Below are 18,795 nucleotides of genomic sequence, written 5' to 3' on the forward strand. Positions count from 1 at the left end.
CTGATTTCCTGGGGAAGAGGTTTCTTTCTTTCCAATTTAGGTGCTGGAGGAAGAAATAATGATAGAATAAAAAAAAAAAAAGGAGGCCCTGCAGATGTGCGTTAACTAAACACCAGCGCTCTAGGCTGAATGTATCTTTCACTGGGATGTTACTGTTGGGACAAGCTAATAAATCTTATACACAGCTACCCACCAACCCTGTTCTATGGGGTTTGATGGCATATATGCTAATGGCTAACTTAAGCTGGCAGTAGCCAAATAACTGCATGTCACTGGTGACAGAGCCAGGACCCCCACATTAACCAGAGGTCTTGTTAGTAGTGGATGACCATTGCCCCTTCTCAACAGATGAAAAGGAAACCCTCTTAAACCTTCCCACTGGATAGGGCTGCCAGGTTTAAAGCTGTGTGCAGAAAGCTAATTGCATTTCAGAGTGCTTAAACATTAGGTTTTGTTCAGATGAGGAACAAGAGCTAAACATCATTGCAAAACGCCAGCTGTCCTCGGATTTTGGGGAAAACCACCGAGAGGGTCGACCTGCTGGACACAGGGACGCAGCAGCCCAGGGTGTGAGCGGCTGACAGCGATGCTGGCTCTTTCTGAGCCCTTCCCACGATCTGCTGCGATCTCACTCACAGCATCTCTGCGACACAGTAAAACCCAACCACCACCGAAAAGTTCCGCTGGCATTTTCCCAGCCAGCTCTAACGCTCCCCATTCAGTTATCTGCACGTGGCTTCTATTTACAGCCGTACTTTCTCTCCCCTCCTCCATCGCCGTTACAAGGGTCCAAGCAGAAAGATGCTGGAGGGCTGAGGACTCCGCCAACAGCTTTAGCTTCTCTTGCATTTCATCAGTGCTCTCTGCAATGCGGAGCCGGTTTTCAGGCAAACGTCTCTGCTTTGCCAAATACCTCCTGAAGCACACAACTGCCCTGAGAAGCGGCTTGCTCTCCCCTAACGGAAATTACACTGTGGGCCGCTGATTCCTCTTTACCATCACCATCTCCCAAGGAACCGTGGCTGCTGTCCATCTCAGTCCCACACAGGACTGCCACCAGCCTACGTTAGCACCCATTTCAGAGGGCAGTTTTTATCTGTTGAAGGCACCAGCCAAGGTACACAGTTACACAGAACACGTAGCGCCTGGAGACACAGATGCACCTAGTGAAACAACAACATTTTGTCTTTATTAGGAGTTCCCATGTAATATAACACAGAGTTCTTAAGGAATAAAACACAAGACTTGGGGTTGGGGGCAGGGGGGGGTTTGCCATTGAGACAATGGTCAAATATCAGTACTTCTTTTTGTCTACACACATGATCAGCTTTAGCACTTACAGCTCCTCCACTCATGGTTCACAATCACAAATCCAAGGGTTAAATCCAGCTAGTATTAAATCCTACTTTTTTTTTTTTATTTTTAGAGCTTCAAGTCACTGCGGTTAATTAATTAATTAAGTCATCATCTTTTTTTTAAGCATTTACATATGACATTCATTAAACAGACACAAAGCAGACGAGCTCTCACAGGAAAAAACATGCTTACATAGCCTGCAAAAATCTTTTTTTGTCATTTTTTTTCCTTTTGAAGAACAAATTAAAACTAAAAAGTCATCATGAGTCAGTGAAGGAAAAAAAAAAGGAAGACTTAAGTGAATACTGAAGAGCCGCAAGTGTTTCGTAGAATTGAAACGGATCTGCAATTCTTTTTTTTTTCTCCCCAACTCATTCAAATTGATTTTAACATACAGGTGAAAAAAAATGAAAATAGCTGCAATATATATTAAGTTCACGGATTACTTAACAAACAAAGTGCAAACTCTTTTATGCAAAACTAGAAGACCCAAGAGTTAAAACCTAAATGCAAAATGCATGGATGAAAATGGCAATGTTTTTCTTTTGTGTTCAAAGGGGCCTAAAGGAATTAGGTGCTGAAGCTGGGAGGGTTTGGGCACCTACATAGCTTCCAGATCTCTTGCAAATCCCAGCAACAAATTTGGTACTTGTTTCTTAAAAGCCTTCATATATATAGTTTTTCCCCAAAACAACCTGTAAACACCATTTAAGGAAATACTCAAAAATACGGAAAACCAAGGTCAACGCGCATGGCAAAGCACAAACAGAAGAGAAAGCAGAAGATGCAGCCAAGCGCCAGGGCACGCAGACAGCGGAGGCAACGCTGCGTTAACTGCGGGTAGAACAGCTCTGTGCTAAGAGACAGGCCAAGCCCTTGGCACCGCCGAGCCCTCCAGCTAAGTTTAACTGGGAATCTAACGGTGCAGATTTATTCTCCATGTCCTGAAAATAATGAGCCTCCAATGTTAGGGCTAAAAGACCTTCAATCCCAGAAGACACTTAAAAGCCCAGATCCCGCTGACTGCCAGAGAGGCTGGGGCTCCTAAATTCACCCAAGAACCGCTCGTGGCCTCTGGTTTCTCAAATCTGAGGCAGCAGGCAGCTGAGGAAGGGTGGGGAACCACCACCGGGCCTTCTCATGAACATTTGCACAAAGGCAGACCCCTGTAGGAATGACTGAGTGTGAAATTCGCACCGTGGATGAGAGATTCTCAGCTGCTGTTGACCCATCGAGCTGCCGAGGGTCCCAGATACAACAGCTGGGCATCTGGACCCGGACTGGAATTGCCACAGATGCTCAGGCACGCACTCAACTGACCGGCCTTTCGATGAGAGCTAAAGATAAGCTCTCGTAAAGTTTTAAATAACCACTCATCGATGGCCAGGCACGGGGAACATGGCCGCTACCCAAATCTTTCAAGCAACATGTTGCTCTTTGTCCACGGCCCCCTGCTTATCTATTTCCACCTCCAGGAATAAAAGACAAACTAACTGCTAAAAACTTCTCAAGAGACTCCATCCCAGCTCCTCAGCTGGTATCCAGCCCTTTGTTCGCACCAGCACAAGACCTAGTACACTGAAGATCATAGCTTATGAACCTGCTCTGCAACCTCTTATTGCAGCTAAGTGGCAAGCGTCGGCTGGAATGATGCGACCTAGGAATACCTGAAGTACCGGGGTGGCAGTGACACTGGCGGGAGTCTGTAACTTGAATGAGGTTTGGGAAGGACTGGGAAGAACAGGGAGGTCCCCAGTTCTGAGATAAGGCTTCGTAAACACAATGATACAAACATATTAAACGCGCACACACAAACATTAAAAAAAAGTTTCCTCAAGGACCTAATTTGCAGCAAAATCCAGAAGGAAAAAAAAAATAAAGAAAAAACAAACCAATAGAACCAAAGTCCCCAACAATTCTAGCTCACCCGACGGCTGGGTGCGATGCGCTTTGTCAATTCCTAGTGCTGGGTCCTGTTTCTCTCTCTCGGCAGCAGACAGCTATTCAGTGACCTCAAAGGCGGTGGTGGGGAATGCTTACAGACAGGCTGGGATTCGGGTCCCTCCAAGCTTGCCTAGCTATTCTGCTGGAATACAGAACCCTACAGAATATCCAGTTTAAAACCCTTGAACTACTCTTCTGCTTGAAATTAAAAAAAAAAAAAAAAAAAAAAGCTATTTTTTACATTTATTATTCATTTATTCCTTTTTTTGTGTGTGTCTTAAAGGCAGCTCCCGGGAAATTCACTTTATCCTTCCTTTATTAAAAGAAAGATGCTGAATGGGACAGAGGCCACAGATCTCAAACATCCTCTTTACATTTACTTTTGCATGTCAGAGGTGTCAAAACAAGGTTTATTTCTTTAAATGTGTAGGGGCTGAGGGGAGAAGTGAGAGGGGTTGGTGAAGATGAGGAGGGAATCTGAGGGGACTGAAAGAGGCGTCTTACTTCAGCCCCCCTCACTGGTTGCCCGCAGTAACTGTCACAGGCTCTAAAAGAATCAGACAGGGTCTCCAGGTGCCCCCGTCCCCTGGTCCGCTAGGCGGGCACAGAAGGGGTCGGTCCTTAGCCCAAGCTGGTGATGTTGGCACGTCCGCCGGGCGGAGCCACGATGCGCTGAGTCGTGCGGCGTGGGATGTTGTCATCGATCTGCGCCCCTGCGGGAGAGAGAAGCAACGTCATGTCCTGCGGGCCAGCAAGAGGTTGAGATGAGCGAGTTGCAGGGCACGGGAGCGGGGAGAGAGCACAGCTGCATGGAAACCCATCGATGCACCCTTCTCTTAGGCCAGGCGCCAGCGGTGTGCACCGAAATGCAGCATCTTTAGAGGAAAAGCCCTGACTGGCCTCCAGTGCCTTAATTCTGCTGAAACCTGTTCTGCATCAGTATCTCTGCACCGAACACCTGAGCCACACAGCCCTGCACAGATACGAGCTGGCTAAATGGTCTTCCCTTAGCAAGCCTTTTTATTCCTTTTTATAGTTTTCCCTTATTGCACTGAAACAGCACGCTGAGAAATCAAACCTGCCGCATACCAGATCCACAGCTGGTCTCAGCTGGCAAAGCTCCGCTGAAGCTGGTGCCATCTGCCCTCTTCAGACACCCGGCTGAGGGCTGAGCCCAGAACGCAACGGGGTACTCAGCACTCATGCCACGGCACGAAAACAAGCAGGACTTTGTGATAGCTCCAATACTGCTCTTCTGCCTTTCTAAAGGGATAACCTCCAAGCTAAAAACCACATCACAGTCTCTCTCGTTGCCCTCCCATTTCAACAGAATTAATTCAGAGTATGGGAGTATAAACAAGCCGTGATTTCAAAGCAATGAATAATTTAGCCCCATAAAAAGTACGTACCAGACAAGCTGAATCCAGACTGGTGCAGGTTCCTCACGGGTGGGGCCTGCTGTTTGGCAGGAGATGTCTTAGCTGAAGACGCTGGTGTGACCGTCTTCGGTGTCACTGACACTTCACAGACAGGTCCGTCGTAGAGGCCTCGAGGCACACCCCGCAGCTCGGCCAGCTGCAAAACACAGAAGCAGGCAACCTCCTGGGTCAAACCAGCCTTCAAACCAGCCCTAAACAGCTGGCCAGATGTTGCTAAGCCACAGACACAGATTTCAAGATTTGCCTTCAGTAAGAGGGTTTGAAATCATGCGAAATCTCCTCTGTGCTGATCCTCGGCGGTGGCTGCTCTCTGAAGCAGCGTGGGTAAAATGAAATGTGCTCTGGACTGCTGCGGCTCCAGCTACCTCGTGCGAGCAGCCGAGAGCAGCCAGCCGGTGCGTCCCCTGCACCGCAGGTTCTGTCCTTGAATGATCTCAACCTACTGCTGTTGTATTAAAGGCTCCTGACAACTCTCAGATGAAACTTTTTACTCGTAATTTTGGTAAATTGCAATTTCTTCTAAAGAACAATTACGGAAAGATCATTTGCAAGGAATGTGAAGATTACCTATGATCAGCAGAACTAACGCAGCTCTGGTTTTGTCCAGGAGAGGGCAACACTTCAAACATCAAAATACTCTTCTCCTCAGAAATCTGAGTTCATCTAGAAACAAACTTCTAAAATTCTCAGCAGCTAAGTTGCAGCGGAGTTCAGCGCCATCTTCTCTGTCAGATTTTACCAACTAAAGGCATATCAAAAGGCAGTTTCTTTTTCGAACGGGTCTATTTTACAAAGACACTTCTCCAACAATTTTAGCCTCTTAAAAATAGAAAATTCTCACTTTCAAACAGTCAGTAGGCTGTGTCTGTGACTCACCAGTCACCAGACAAGAGCATCTGATCATACCTGACAGAAGGGAAAGCAGCATAATGTATCTGTAACATTATATTAGAATTCTAAATTGTTGCTGAAAGGTTTGATATATAAATGCTATCAGTAACTTCTCTTGGTATTTCTGTGACAGAAGAAGCCTGCCGGGTTATTTGCAGACTGACTCATGTCCAAGCCGGACAGTTCCTGGACACATGCTCTGTCTAGGTATCCCAAGACAGAGAAGAATTAAGGAGCAGAAAAATAAAATTTGCAGAAAATCTAAGCTCAAACCAAAGCATATTCCTGTAATGACTCAAGTGAATAGCAAAAATGAAAGAGGAATGAGATAAATATGGCTCTGATCCAGGGAACATTTGTGTGTGCCTACAAGCCAGGGGATAGCATCTGTTTTCCACCCCTTTAACTCAGGGGTTTCAGCGAGAGACCAAACGTGCATCCAACCATTTATACTCACCCTGCTCCTCGCTTTGATGCGCTTGTAAACGAAGTCAGGGAACGGTTTCCTGGGGATATACCGTCCAGATCCCTCAGTGACATGGAGATTCCCGTCCTCCAGCACGATCTTCCCCTGGCTGATGACCACCAGGGGAGACCCACGGCACTCCATGCCTTCAAAGATATTGTACTCCAGAGACTAGAACAAACACAAAGACAACATGAGGCAGACATGTTCATCCCAGCAAAGCCTGCTGTGCTTTAATTAGCAATCACCAGTCATGCTAATTGCCCAAATTTTAAGGGCAGATGGAAGCAAACTCAGCAGCAGTTACCTGAGTTGTATATGCTGTGGTTTAACAGAAAGGCTGGTCTTTATTATCAATCTAAATTTATTGAGGATTTAGTCATGCGAAATTTCCATCACGACAAGAGGAAATACAGTTTCAAATGAGAATACGTCACAAGCTACCTGTTTAAATGCATTCAGGCACCTATCTCTTCTGAATTGCAGGGGATTTAGGAGCCAAATAAAGTTTTATCTAAGTTCCATATTAAAAATAATGATAATTTTGAAAAGCTGTATTTCAAACCAGTGTTTTGGTTGATGGGTCAGGGACCAGGACAATCTTGTTTTACTCTAATGGGATTGCTCATCCTCAATTAACAAGATTGGAAACATTACACCACTGAAAAAAGAGAAGTTTTAAAGGAATCACTGGTAAATGTCCCACCCATGAAGCATCTTGGAATGAGACGCACTACAACCATGTTATTTGGGGACTATTACTCTAGTGACCATCTCTGAGACAAATCCAGGTCTTTTTTTACCGAGTTAATAATGGAGTTTGCTCTTGAAGTGTGTTATAAGTATGGGCAGGCTTGACTGCAGATTTACAATTAGCTAGAATGGCGGTTAAACCGACACTGAACTGGGTCCAGCTGAAAAAAAGTTGTGGTGGCAAAGGAGGAGGCTTGGTTATAAGTGTATGAATTAGGCTGGTTCCAAGAACAACACTATCTCCCTCCCTAGCTCCTAACGTTTCCTTGCCAGACAGTGGCAAGAGCAGTGTGAATTCTTGGAAAACATCCGTATGTTGCTGTAACATTTAAAAATGTAACAATCATCTGATGCCACATAATCACTGCATCTCCTCGTGTTGCAGCAACCACTCTGCCTGACTTTGAAAGGGGCTTTTGTTTTATACTTGACCAAATTAGGGTGCCTTGCCTCTAAAGGCATCACTCGTATCAACGTCTCCTCTAACGCAAGGCGCACACGCAGCTAGAGACAGAACAAACCCCAGCAGGGGTAATGCCAGGTATAGCAGGCGACGTAGTGAGAGACGGGAAGAGGTCAGAGCTGGACATGTAAGAAAAAAAGCTGCTATTTCCTAGACAGCCCTTCAGGCTCTGAAGAAACCACCTGAAAACGAGAGCCTTCATCCTCCACAGCCTTGGCACAACATAAAGATGCAGCCTTTGGCAACAGCTGACCGTGGAGCGCTGAGGCCTCTTACAGAGATCTGCGGTCCTATCAAGCATTGCTGAATGGTTGCTCCACGGTGGATCTGGTTCTCCTTCAACCGAGCCCAGATCTGTGGCAACATCATGGAGTCAGTCCTGATTGCACTGGAGCATATCCACAAAAGATCAAGTCTCTGAGTTTTTTGTTAGGAAATTTAAAGAGTCCAATTCATTTCCTAAAGACAACAGCCATTAAATGGCAATGACTTTCCAATAGTCCATCCAGCAAGCTACTTCCAGCTCTCTGAGCCATTCATAAGCACAAACCCAGGTTCAGACCACTAAATTTAGCACCTAATAGCACTAAGTCCCTGGGCTCCCTCCTCTAAGTCATCCCTTTCCGGACTGGAGGTGCGATGAGTCTGGAAGCACCTCTAAGGTGACTGAAGTGACCAGACTTCTGAGTCTGGATGCCTCTGCTAGAAGTCTAAGCACAGGGAGGATGAATCCAAGCCATCTGTGACCAATTCTGACACAGAGTTAAGTCACAGGGAAGTGAACCAAACCTTTAAAAAAAAAGTTTCTTTGTGAATGTGCCCAGGGATCCAAGTGTGGAAGAAAATTTTGCTCCTTCAGCTCCAGAGTGAATGAAAGCATTCACGGAAAAAAGAACAAGAAGTTTTTTCCAGGGAAACATTCCATAGGTTCATCGCCAGCAGTGAAACAAGTCGTCAACAAATGCAAACAGTGGTTGCTTTCTCTGAGACAGTGCTCCAATGTCACAGGGAGACTCCAACCAGCCCTTTGCACTGGGACCATTCTGCAGTTTCCCACAGCCAGGTATAAGATGTGGGACACAGCTGTGGGCCAGAAGCAAACAGTGCCTCTAAGAGTGCCATCACAAAAGAACCGGGGCGAAGATCTGGTTAGTCTGGGTGCTGCCCTGGGCCTCCCTGTGCCAGCTGACATTGGGATGATCACCAGTAAACTCATGGCTAAGTGTGACTCCACACACACATGCCAGATCAGTACGTGGTGTAAATCCCCTCAGACTCATGGATCTGGATCAGATCTCCAGCTAAGGTGTCCACGAGCTGACAAGCTTCACTGACCCCAACCAGAAAAGGGGCACTTGACATTCCCACTGCTAGTGAGCCACAAGGTCGTGACACATTGTGATCAGAGGCCTTTTGATATTTTAGAAGATTTAAAGAGCTTTCTGTGTGCTCAGATCCAAGGATCCAACACTCGGAAAGAGCAGACAACCTCATTGCTCCGAGGCCAATCTCTGGGTATTCATGTGATTTCAGATTTGGACTCAGTCGTCTTCCCTTCTGCTCACACAACTGGGCTGTACTGGGTGTAAGACCAGAGAGGGCTTGGGGCATGGAGAAAACAAAGCCCTGAGTTGTCATGAGCTCTAGTTCTTGGCAGCAGAGTCTGGCATTGAAGGAAAGAGAGGAGGAAATGAGCAGCAGGGCTCACATCATAGAAAATATCCTTACTATGTTATGAGTCTTGGCAGAGATTGTCTTGACACTGTCAGGATCCCAGATAACCAGATCAGCATCCGAGCCCACTGCAATACGGCCCTTCCGCGGGTACAGGTTAAAGATTTTAGCTGCATTTGTGCTGGTCACAGCAACAAACTGGTTCTCATCCATCTTGCCAGTCACCTGGGGAAAGACAAAAGGAGTCAGTGCATTAGCCGGGTGGGGACCACTCCAAAAAGCAAACAGCTGACAGCACAGCAGATTCCCAAGGACCATAAAAAGCGTCCGGGAGGGAGATAACAACACATTGCTGCAGCTCTTTCAGCTCTGCACGTCTAGTTGCAGCCTAGACATGTGTGACATACCACGGCCTTATCCCAGATGATGGACATCCTCTCCTCAGTCCCATTGGTTCCTTCGGGGATCAGGGTAAAGTTGTCTTTCCCAACAGCTTTCTGAGCAGTGTTGAAGGTGCAGTGGGCACTGCCAGTAACTTGGAGGTCTCCACTGGAAAAGACAATGACAGGTATTTACGATATTTTATTGTCACATGTTTAACTCCTAAAGGTAAAACAGCCCTTTTCTTGCTGGCAACAACAGCTATTATTTTTATCAGCCACTTGTCTCATGATGAAGCACACGCTGTACGAACACAAAGAGCTCTACTCACCAGGACAGTAGCGAGTTGAGAAAATCAGGAGTGGTTGGGTCAGGACTCAATGGTGGGGAAGTAACAAAAGCTGCTGCCTTAGCCCAGTTCTTGCTCCAGTAATGAGATCCATCGGTACCCAAGCTGGCTGTGATGGGTTCTCCATACACCACAGTGCCTACAGGACAGGAATACAGACAAATCCACTGTGAGCACCAAGCAACATGCATCTCCAGCCCAGCTTCGAGGCATAAGGCATCCTTCTGAAAAAGGACAAGTTGGGTAAGTTATGCCAGCATTGCACGCTGCAGGGCTTCTTGGTACTTTCTCTTAAGTATGTGACCACAGAGACGTAACACTGAATTGGACTCACTGGCCTGCATGACCAGATAATCAGACATCATTAACTCCTGGCCTGCTCAATGCTCCTCGGAAGGTGTGTTATGTTACTAGGGGCACATGTTATGTTACTTTGTGTTTTCACAAGCAAACTCTTAATTTTACACGTCTATCTTGAGATCGCTAAAGAAACACTGAGCATTTTCCAAAAATCAGTCCCTCGGACGAAGCATCCAAACAAGTAAATACTTGAGTTAATAATAAAGATATCATTACTGATAAGAGCTTGAAGCAGCAAAATGTGCACAATGTCTTTATACAATTGCTGAGGTTGGCACTGGTTAATTGTGCTGGAAAGGGTTACTGTAAGACTCATTGTATTGCATCCTGGGCCAAGAACCTTATGAAAGAGGCTGAGGGGAACTGTAAGAGCGTGAGGAGATCCAGTCTCATCTAGAGGGGATATGGAAGAAAAAGAATGAAAATTCTGCAATATTTTTCTACCTGCAATATTTTTCTAAATGTCTATGTATTAAAGATCTAACAAGACTGGGTTTCTTGAAGCAGACCCTGTGCATAGATCAGATAAGAGAAAACACCTAGCAGGAAAGTTTCCTGCCTACAGAGAAAGCCCATCCTAGAGGAAGGGTCGGAGTTTCTGGTTCACAAATGCAGGTCAGGGGAACTGAGTGATTCCCCCAAGGGCACAGGGTAAATCTGTGGCCGAACTAGGAAATTAAATTGAATCTCCTGCCTCTCTGTCCAGTGCGCTAAACACCAGTGCATCCTTCCTCTTTATTAACATTTTTGGAACCACATGAAGGAACAGCGGATCCTTAAGGCCACAATACTTTGCAAGCTGGAATGCACCAGCAACATCTGCACACCAAGCAGATGCAAGATGCTGCAACTTCAAAAGCGGTGCAAGCTGGTAGCCCCACAGATCTGCTCACCAAATGCAACCTTCCTGAAATCTCTGTTAAGTGCCTATCCATCTGGCTTCTGAGCCCAGACACTTCATGTGTTGGCATCTGCCTGCAAAAGACGTGGGTAGTTAAAATACTAACCCTAAATATTTCAATCAGAAAAGACTGGCAAAGATTGCAGAATCGGTCAGCAGGATCTTACACACCTCACCACACAGAGTACAAAAATATGGTCTTCCACATATTGTTTGAGCTACTGTTATGTCTATAGGCTCTCGAGCTAGCTGGGAGAGAGTACATTAGCTGAGGCACAACGATGCATTAACTGCCTTCGTGCTGTTTCCAGGACCACACTGCAACAGGAGGTGTAGGAACAGCCTTTGTCAGGGGGGATCCACCAGCAGAGGAAGAGGCCGTCTGACATCACTTGCCACAGATAGGGTTATGAAATCAGAACAAGGCAAAACACACGCTGGCTAATAATGGGAGGCCTGTTGTGGGCCAATACATTGGGAGGATTGTTCTGCAGGGAGAGATGTTTTGAGCTCCCAGATCTGCCAACGACAGAGTCTGCAGGGAATCTCCTCCGTACAAATGCCACTGGGAACATCTGGCTTTAAATAACATTCATTCTTTTCCATTTAGCAAATCAATTCTGTTTTGTTTCTGCCTTGGATAGTCTTCAGTTGCGCTTCCTCTGTTGCTTGGGAGGGCAAAGCTAGCGTGTGTGGCCCTCCTGGGTTACCCAGTTGGGTAACTGCACAGCATTTAAATTGAATTATTTAAATAAAGGAACAGAGAACGGCATGCCATTTATACCCCGAATTCTCCTTATAAGGAGAAAACTCCAATCTGAATGAAAACTGCGTATGCTAGTTCACTCAGGAGGCTAAGTGAGTAAGTTCTGTGGATCATTCATCTGAGACAAATCCCAGCACCTTTCACAGGCCAGGTAACGTCCACCCAAGCCAGGCTGTGCTTTATGGCTTCTGCGATATAAGCGTATGGTCTCTCATCCCAATGCCTCTCTCTACTTGCCAGCTAGTGGTCTCAGGGGACAGTGAGCATAGCAAGAAGATGTTTTTGTCGGTGCACATGTCTCTAGCACTTTACCTAGAAAGAGGAAGGGATGTCTCCCTGACTTATAGAACTGAGCTGCACGACGACATCAAGTTGTTTTCTGGCACAATGCAACATGCAGCCACTTTGCTGTGTCAACACATCTTCTCATTCCGGCATGATCTCCGCTAATGGAGCTAGGAGAGGAAGGTTTATCCCAAACAGCTTGAGCTGCTTCCACGTCACGAACAGAAAGAGATGCCTTGGAAATCAGTCCTCCTCACCAACTCTGAACTCATTTAACAGGAATCATGGGACCAAAATACTTCTGAGCCAACACACAAACACGAATCTGTTTGCTGCGGTAGGAAATTAGCTCTTCTCGCACCAAACACCCAGATGGAAAGTGATGTCATTTGTATATCCATTCAGGCTTATTTAGAACGCATAAAATTAAATCCAACCCTTCTGAGGAAAGAAGGGGGAAAATCATCCCCCCTGCTTACTCACCCACCCAGAGCCACTTTAAATAGAAATGAACGGTTTAGTCACAGAATTAAGCAGGGAGACAGGCACTCACTGTGCTTTGTAACCCTTGCTCCATGGGGGTCAGAACTCGGGAGAAGCTACTGCATCACTCCGAGCAGTGCAGCTCCCTCCCAGACCTCGGTGAGAGAGGAAACACAAGGCAGCAGCATCCACGGCAGGACTGAGTCTTGCTTCTTGCAGCATCCTCAGGCAGAGTTATGAGAGGTGATTGCAATTCCCAGCCTAACCCAGACTACTGATCCCAATTCCTGTTCGGATGCCAGGTTGCGAGTTACAGCACACGAAGATTATCTATTTCACAAGCAAGGAGCACAGTGGTTAGCTTGAATCAGTAACCTCTTTGGCTACTCCAACTAAATCCAACAGGACTCGTGAGTCAGAGATCTCCGTCAGGACACTTGGAACCACTTCTGACCCCAGGAAGCAGCTCAGCAGAAAGCACCAAGGAAAGACCACGGCAGCTGGAAGGAAGACACAGCTTGCAGTCTCCAGGGGAATTCATTAAATGGAGACAGCATGGAATTACTCTGCAATAACATGAAGGTGCATGGCTCACTGTGGTAGGATGAGTGTGAAGAGAGAGGCTCCAGGCTGAACAGAAGAAACGGCTCTGGGCACTGATATGACCCACTGAATACGTCTCTGTGGGAGATGAGACAGAAGCAGCTGCTTGGGACCTTTTAAAAAAAGAGCCTGGACAATAACACTGGAAAAAGAAACCTCTCCTGTAGGGATGAAGCGTATGTTGGCAAGGAGCTGAACTGCATGAGCTAATAGGGTGCCTCCATCCAAGGGAAATAACTTACCCTTTTTCCTGGCTTGAGCAATGACATCAGCGGCACTTTTGCTCATCACCTTGGTGATATAAAGGGGGCAGTTGGTTTGGTTGGCGATGGTGATTGCCCGGTTCACAGCCTCTGCCTCCACCTGAGAAACAAAGCCAGCAGCAAGTTAGTAGCATCCCCACATGTAAGCATATCCCATTCACCTTCAGAGGGTCACAGCCTCTGCATGGCCAAGATAAGAGACTCTCCACTCTCCAATTCTGAGCTTGAAAAACATACAGCGTCATCACGATGATTAAAATGACATCAAGCTGTAGTCCCCTCTTATTACTACCTTTTCTCTGCGGCTGCTTCCAAGTTTCTCTGCAAGCAGACTAAGTCCTAAAATAACACTCCAGGTGCTCAAGGTCAGAATGATTCAGCCCCTTCTTTAACCTAGACAAAAATAAGCAACTAAATGTTGACTCAACAAAACTATTCATGTTCCAGCCCACGCGGAAGAGAGATGCTGTAGCCGCATACTCTGGGTAAGCCACGTTTCCAAACAAGCCTCCTAAATTGTACCCTCCGCTACAATATCTGGCTTGGGATCTGACAGAGTGTGAACCACCCCATAAATCAACTACTTTTCCTTGCGTGTGTAGAGAGATAGATAACCTCAGCATGACTGAGGGTCACTTTATAACTACAGTCTTAGAATGAACATAATCACTCTGCAGACTTTTACAGATCGCACATCCTAATCAAAGCAGTCCAGATGACAGATTTAACAAGAGGGTAATGCTCATAGTGCCTACTACCATGGAGAACTGAGCCTGCAATAACCGCAGGCATGTTCCAAGTGAACAACAGAGGAAACTGAAACCCAGAGCAATCAGCCACCTGATTCCCAAATTCAAGAGGCCACCAGCACCTCCCGTGGACTCCAATGGGACTGGCACATGCTCAGCACTTTTGAAAATCTGCTCTACGGCGACTTATCAGAAGCCAAGCGCTGTAAACCATCACCGGTCCCAGAATCAGAATGCATTGACTGCTGGCTCCTAGCACCGTGCTTGATCCACTGAAAGTACCACCCGAAATTAAGGGCCCATCAGCTTAGGAAACGGTGCATTCACCACGCTGATGTCCAAGTGCCCAGAACAGCTCTGCTCACGCTGACAAAGCCACCACCTGTGACACTGCTCCGTTTGCGGCTGGACTGCTCCAGAAAAACAACACAACAGCTGGGAGGTTTTAAAAGAAAACCAGCCCCCCAGAGCCAGCAGGCTGGTCTCCAGTGCCAAAAGGGTTAAAGCCCTAGCCTGTCACCGTGCCAGGACTTGTGACTAACCCTCCCCAGGCAGGGTGATGTACAGAAGGGGACGTTTTCTGGCCCAGCTGCCCCACGCAAATGGAAAAGGCTGCGAGGAAGGGTGTTTATTCCAGGGCATTTGACTCGAGTATGCCACAGACAGCAGCACTTGCAGGGGAGACGGAGGCTGAAAGGGAGAGCCAAGAAAAGCATACTTGTCCCTCTTGAGAGACAAGGAGAAAACTCAGACGGGCCAATGCTTCTAGGCAATGGCATCGGTTTGCAAACCGCCCATTTAAAGCAGGGCTGGGCACAGCTCTGCCACTGCAGCACTTGGCGGTCACATTTCCACCCCGTGCCTTAGTTTCCCCACTTGCAAAGCAAGGATAAAACGACACGCATCTCCAGACTTTTGACCAAATGGCATTAAGCAATTGCTAAGCAGGAGAGTATTTTCTGCATGGAAGAGAACAAGGCTGCTGAATTAATGCCTTGTGCCCAGATGCTATGGTGACAGGCACATAACAATAACCCAACGACTGGTCCAAAGGGGAATGTTTGCAATTACCAGTATGCATTAGAAGCCCTAGCACAGCAGTTCTCTTGGAAAAAAAAGACAGACATTTCCTGGAGCACTTGGACTGCTTGTGCTTTCAGCGTTTTTGTGGCTAAAATAAAAACAAAAAATGATGGATTGCTCCGAAAAGTCATCACTGAATGATCTGAGCTATGATGGGGAGAATTTTCCAGAAAGTGATGGGTGATGCTGACTTGGGATGGCGATATCTTAATCAAGGTTCCCTTCGCTGGCTGGAATGACATGCTGAATATCGTCGCCTTGGGTCAACCCAGGTTACTGAGGTGAGCAAGCTAAATCCCTGAGTCAGCAGTGAAACGTAAGCCTTAATTCATGCCTTCTGCTCAACCTGGGAATTCAGAAGATGTGTACGCTCCAAGAAAGACACAAACTGCCAGGCCCTGAATGCTTCACTCTGAGGTCAGTCTCACTGAACTGAGCAGGAGTTTTGATTTAATAAATATTTTAGACTTGTTTGACAACTCCTGCTAGTTTGCTGTAGTTTGTCTGAATTAAGCAGCTCTTCAGTAAGATGACAACTATCATAAAGTCCTTAGGACAGGCTTTACACTCCGTAAGAGGCAGCGTGAAAAGCCAATTCTAGTGTTAACAGCATGCCGGGGGATACCAAGGGACATCCACTCCTCCTGAAGGCAACAGGAATTACGGATCTGCTGCCACCCTTTGTCATCAGCCAGCTTAGAGGGAGTCGTATGTTTTTAAAAACACAAAGTTACTCCCGCACTGGAGAAAAGGAGGGGAGGGAACCAGATGACATCGTTTCCTGCTCTGCTTCCTATGACTTTCAAGGAGGAGCATTTTGGACTTCCACTCTGGGCAGAGAGCTCAGCTGAGTTCAGCTGCACAGAGGCTGCCCGGTGCCTTTACTGATCCTCATCTGAGGCAGCCACGTGTCCTCAGGCAGCCTGCCTTGCTATACTGAGAAAGAACACGTTTCCGCACAGATGTAACAAACCATCCAAGCCAGGGAACTGCACAGTTCACACTTTAAAGCTCCTGTTCCACTAAGGATGAGCTTTGAAGTATCCAGACAAGACTTGGCTAGTTTGATGGCCAGATCCTTTAAGGTAAGGAGCAGCCTTCCTTTGAAGTCGACAAAAGTTTAGGGGTGCTCCACAGATGAGCCCCAAGTGTCATGTCAGCATCTGTTCTCGCTCTCCTGATGCAAGCCAAAAAAATATTTTAAAAAACCAAAAAAGCAGGGGTGGGTGGAAAGCTCAGTGCAAGTGTTTGCTCACAACTTTCAGGAAGCAAAAAATCCCGGCTCCCGGAGCCAAACACAAATTCCGTGAGGATTCACAGACTGCCCAAGTCGAGCTTTTTTTTCCCTCCTTCTGCATAAAGCAATGGAATGATTTATATTCCTACTGAAATGTTTCTGGATGCTGTTTGTCTGAACCAAGGGGAGGAAATAGAGAGGGAGCATGAGGGGCACGTGTGGATGATCTCACACACCCAGCTTCCAGCTGCCACATCTGGCAGTCAGCAAAGCCCCAATATCTTGGAGGAACAAAAAGAACGGCTTGTACATAACAGATGGACTTCACAAACCCAGAATGCCATGGTGACACGTCTAGCTTAGAGATACTGAAAGACTGAAAACAAAGAATGCAACAGGAACCAACCTGAAAAGCAAAGTTTTAAGGTTCTTTCTTACTCTTGAGATTTATTTTAAAGACTTAGAGGGAGCGAGAGGGACTGAGGTGCTTGACCCTAGACAAATCAATGGAGAAGTAGGGAGGTTACCTGTATTAAAATGCTGGGCTAAGACCTGAGAATTGGCTCCCCTCTCTGGTACGTACTTTCTGTGCCTTCAGCAAACCACTTAGTCCCTTGGTGTAAAAAATCCACCATCGGTAAAATATTCACCAAATGATCAAATGTTATTGTAATGGAAGCTATGCAAGTGCCTAAGAACATCAGGATTGTCAGTGGCAGAATCCTGCCTACATAAACCCAAATTCTGAAGTCTTTACTCATGCACAACTCGACTGAAAGCGACAGGAAACTACAAGAACTTGCCTAGCTCTGTAAAGACCACCAGAAAATGTAACTGTTCAGGGACTCCATCTTAAGTGTGTTCCTGTGCAGCGGCTGAATCAAGGAAATGGTGATTCAGGTAGACTGTGCTCTACCTGTGCTCCAGGTTCAACGTTTTCTACATCTCCTAACGTAGGGAGTGGGCTATCAAAGGGCTGAAGTGAAGACGTGCTAAGTACCAACAGCTCTCCGTGTTTTGAGTGCTTCTCATGGGCTCTGCGGTTCAAACACATCTCATCTCACTTTAGATGTCTGAGCAGAGCCTTTATAGACTATCTCTGATAATTAACAGTAAGAGATGAGGTTTTCCAGAGGATGAATCAAATCTTAGGCTGGATGAATTACTCCCTGGAGATGGCCCCTTCTCCAGTACAGAAGCGGATGGGGCTCCTCAATTGCTCTTAAGTACCCAGAGCAGTTAGTCTCTGAAGGGACTAGTTACTAGTCTTCGCCTCTTTCCCTACCCATGCGGCACTAATGTTTACAGCCAGGGTGAAATCGTGTTTCCGGCCGCATTCATCCCAATACGAAGTACTCGATGGCAATGCAGAAATGTTATAAATTGGGGGAGAAAATGCAAAGGCAGTGAAGTCCTCACCTCTTCAGGTCTGCTCAACACATGCCCTTCAGGGCCTGTGATCCCCAGTTCCAGGATCCTTTGCTGCTCCTAAGGCAGAGGGAAAAAAGAGCAGGAAAAAGATTTAAAGCAACATGCAGTTTTTCTTGCAAACACAGCTGTTTGAAAGAGGGACAAGTGAGATCCTAGGCATCTGTGCTAGCTAATAATCACATGGGGCTTTACATAAGGCCCTTACAACCCGAGTCCTGTCCAACTTCCCTTGTTGAGAATAACCAGAGCTCACAAAATCCTTGCTGATTTGTTCACAGGAGGTCAGAGAAACCTTTTACTTCAATTTGCTTCACACTGGGTTCATAGCCCTCAAATCTCACTACTCATTTGCGTCTATAAAATAACCTCTAAGACATCGCAAAATGGCATCTCATGAAAGAATCATCCTGCAACTCCAGGCAACTAGGCACAAAGACTCCGGTGGGCTCTTCCCCAGTCAGACAACGCAGAAACCCTCTGCAACACCAAGTTTCGCATGCTTGAGACATAATACATAAAATGAGCTGAAGATCAGATTAAATCCAAATACATTATTAAGATTTCTTCTTTGTTGCTGTTTAAAGGATGAACAGATCCCAAACATCAGCATCCCAGGTACTCTATGAAGCTATTTCCCTTCCCACTCCCCCAGTCTTAGTTACTGCAGAACATTTTATTGTTCGCAGTGACAGTCACGCCCAGACACAGTCTTTCACTTCTGGGGAGAAAGGCAGGGGTGGCCGATATCCACCACAACCTGAAAGCTGCCACAAAAACCTGCTTTATCAGTGGCAATGAAGGGTATAAGATTTGATGTAGAGCTCTGCTTGCATCCTTGATACAGCTATGCCATGCTTTTAACAGTCTTGGTGATTTTCTGTTTGCAAAGAAGAGTTTAAATCCCTCCCAGCATTTTGA

The 18,795-nt window shown here is 46.4% G+C and overlaps 1 protein-coding gene across 3 annotated transcripts in view; it reads right to left on the reverse strand.

Moving 5' to 3' along the window:
• Window positions 1–1,167: 1,167 nt before the first annotated feature.
• The window catches only part of DPYSL2 (dihydropyrimidinase like 2), a 55,734-nt gene continuing 38,106 nt past the window's right edge, over window positions 1,168–18,795 (reverse strand). For all 3 annotated transcript variants that reach the window (XM_075736835.1, XM_075736836.1, XM_075736837.1), the window contains 8 exons: window positions 17,866–17,934; window positions 13,357–13,477; window positions 9,699–9,855; window positions 9,394–9,535; window positions 9,041–9,211; window positions 6,088–6,267; window positions 4,710–4,875; window positions 1,168–4,013 (listed from right to left, as the gene is read on the reverse strand). In XM_075736835.1, coding sequence (XP_075592950.1) covers window positions 3,922–4,013; window positions 4,710–4,875; window positions 6,088–6,267; window positions 9,041–9,211; window positions 9,394–9,535; window positions 9,699–9,855; window positions 13,357–13,477; window positions 17,866–17,934 — 1,098 coding nt within the window. In that variant the 3' untranslated portion in view covers window positions 1,168–3,921. The remainder of the gene's footprint in view (window positions 4,014–4,709; window positions 4,876–6,087; window positions 6,268–9,040; window positions 9,212–9,393; window positions 9,536–9,698; window positions 9,856–13,356; window positions 13,478–17,865; window positions 17,935–18,795) is intronic.

Source organism: Balearica regulorum, chromosome 27 (assembly GCF_011004875.1).
Source record: "Balearica regulorum gibbericeps isolate bBalReg1 chromosome 27, bBalReg1.pri, whole genome shotgun sequence".
Taxonomy (NCBI): domain Eukaryota; kingdom Metazoa; phylum Chordata; class Aves; order Gruiformes; family Gruidae; genus Balearica; species Balearica regulorum.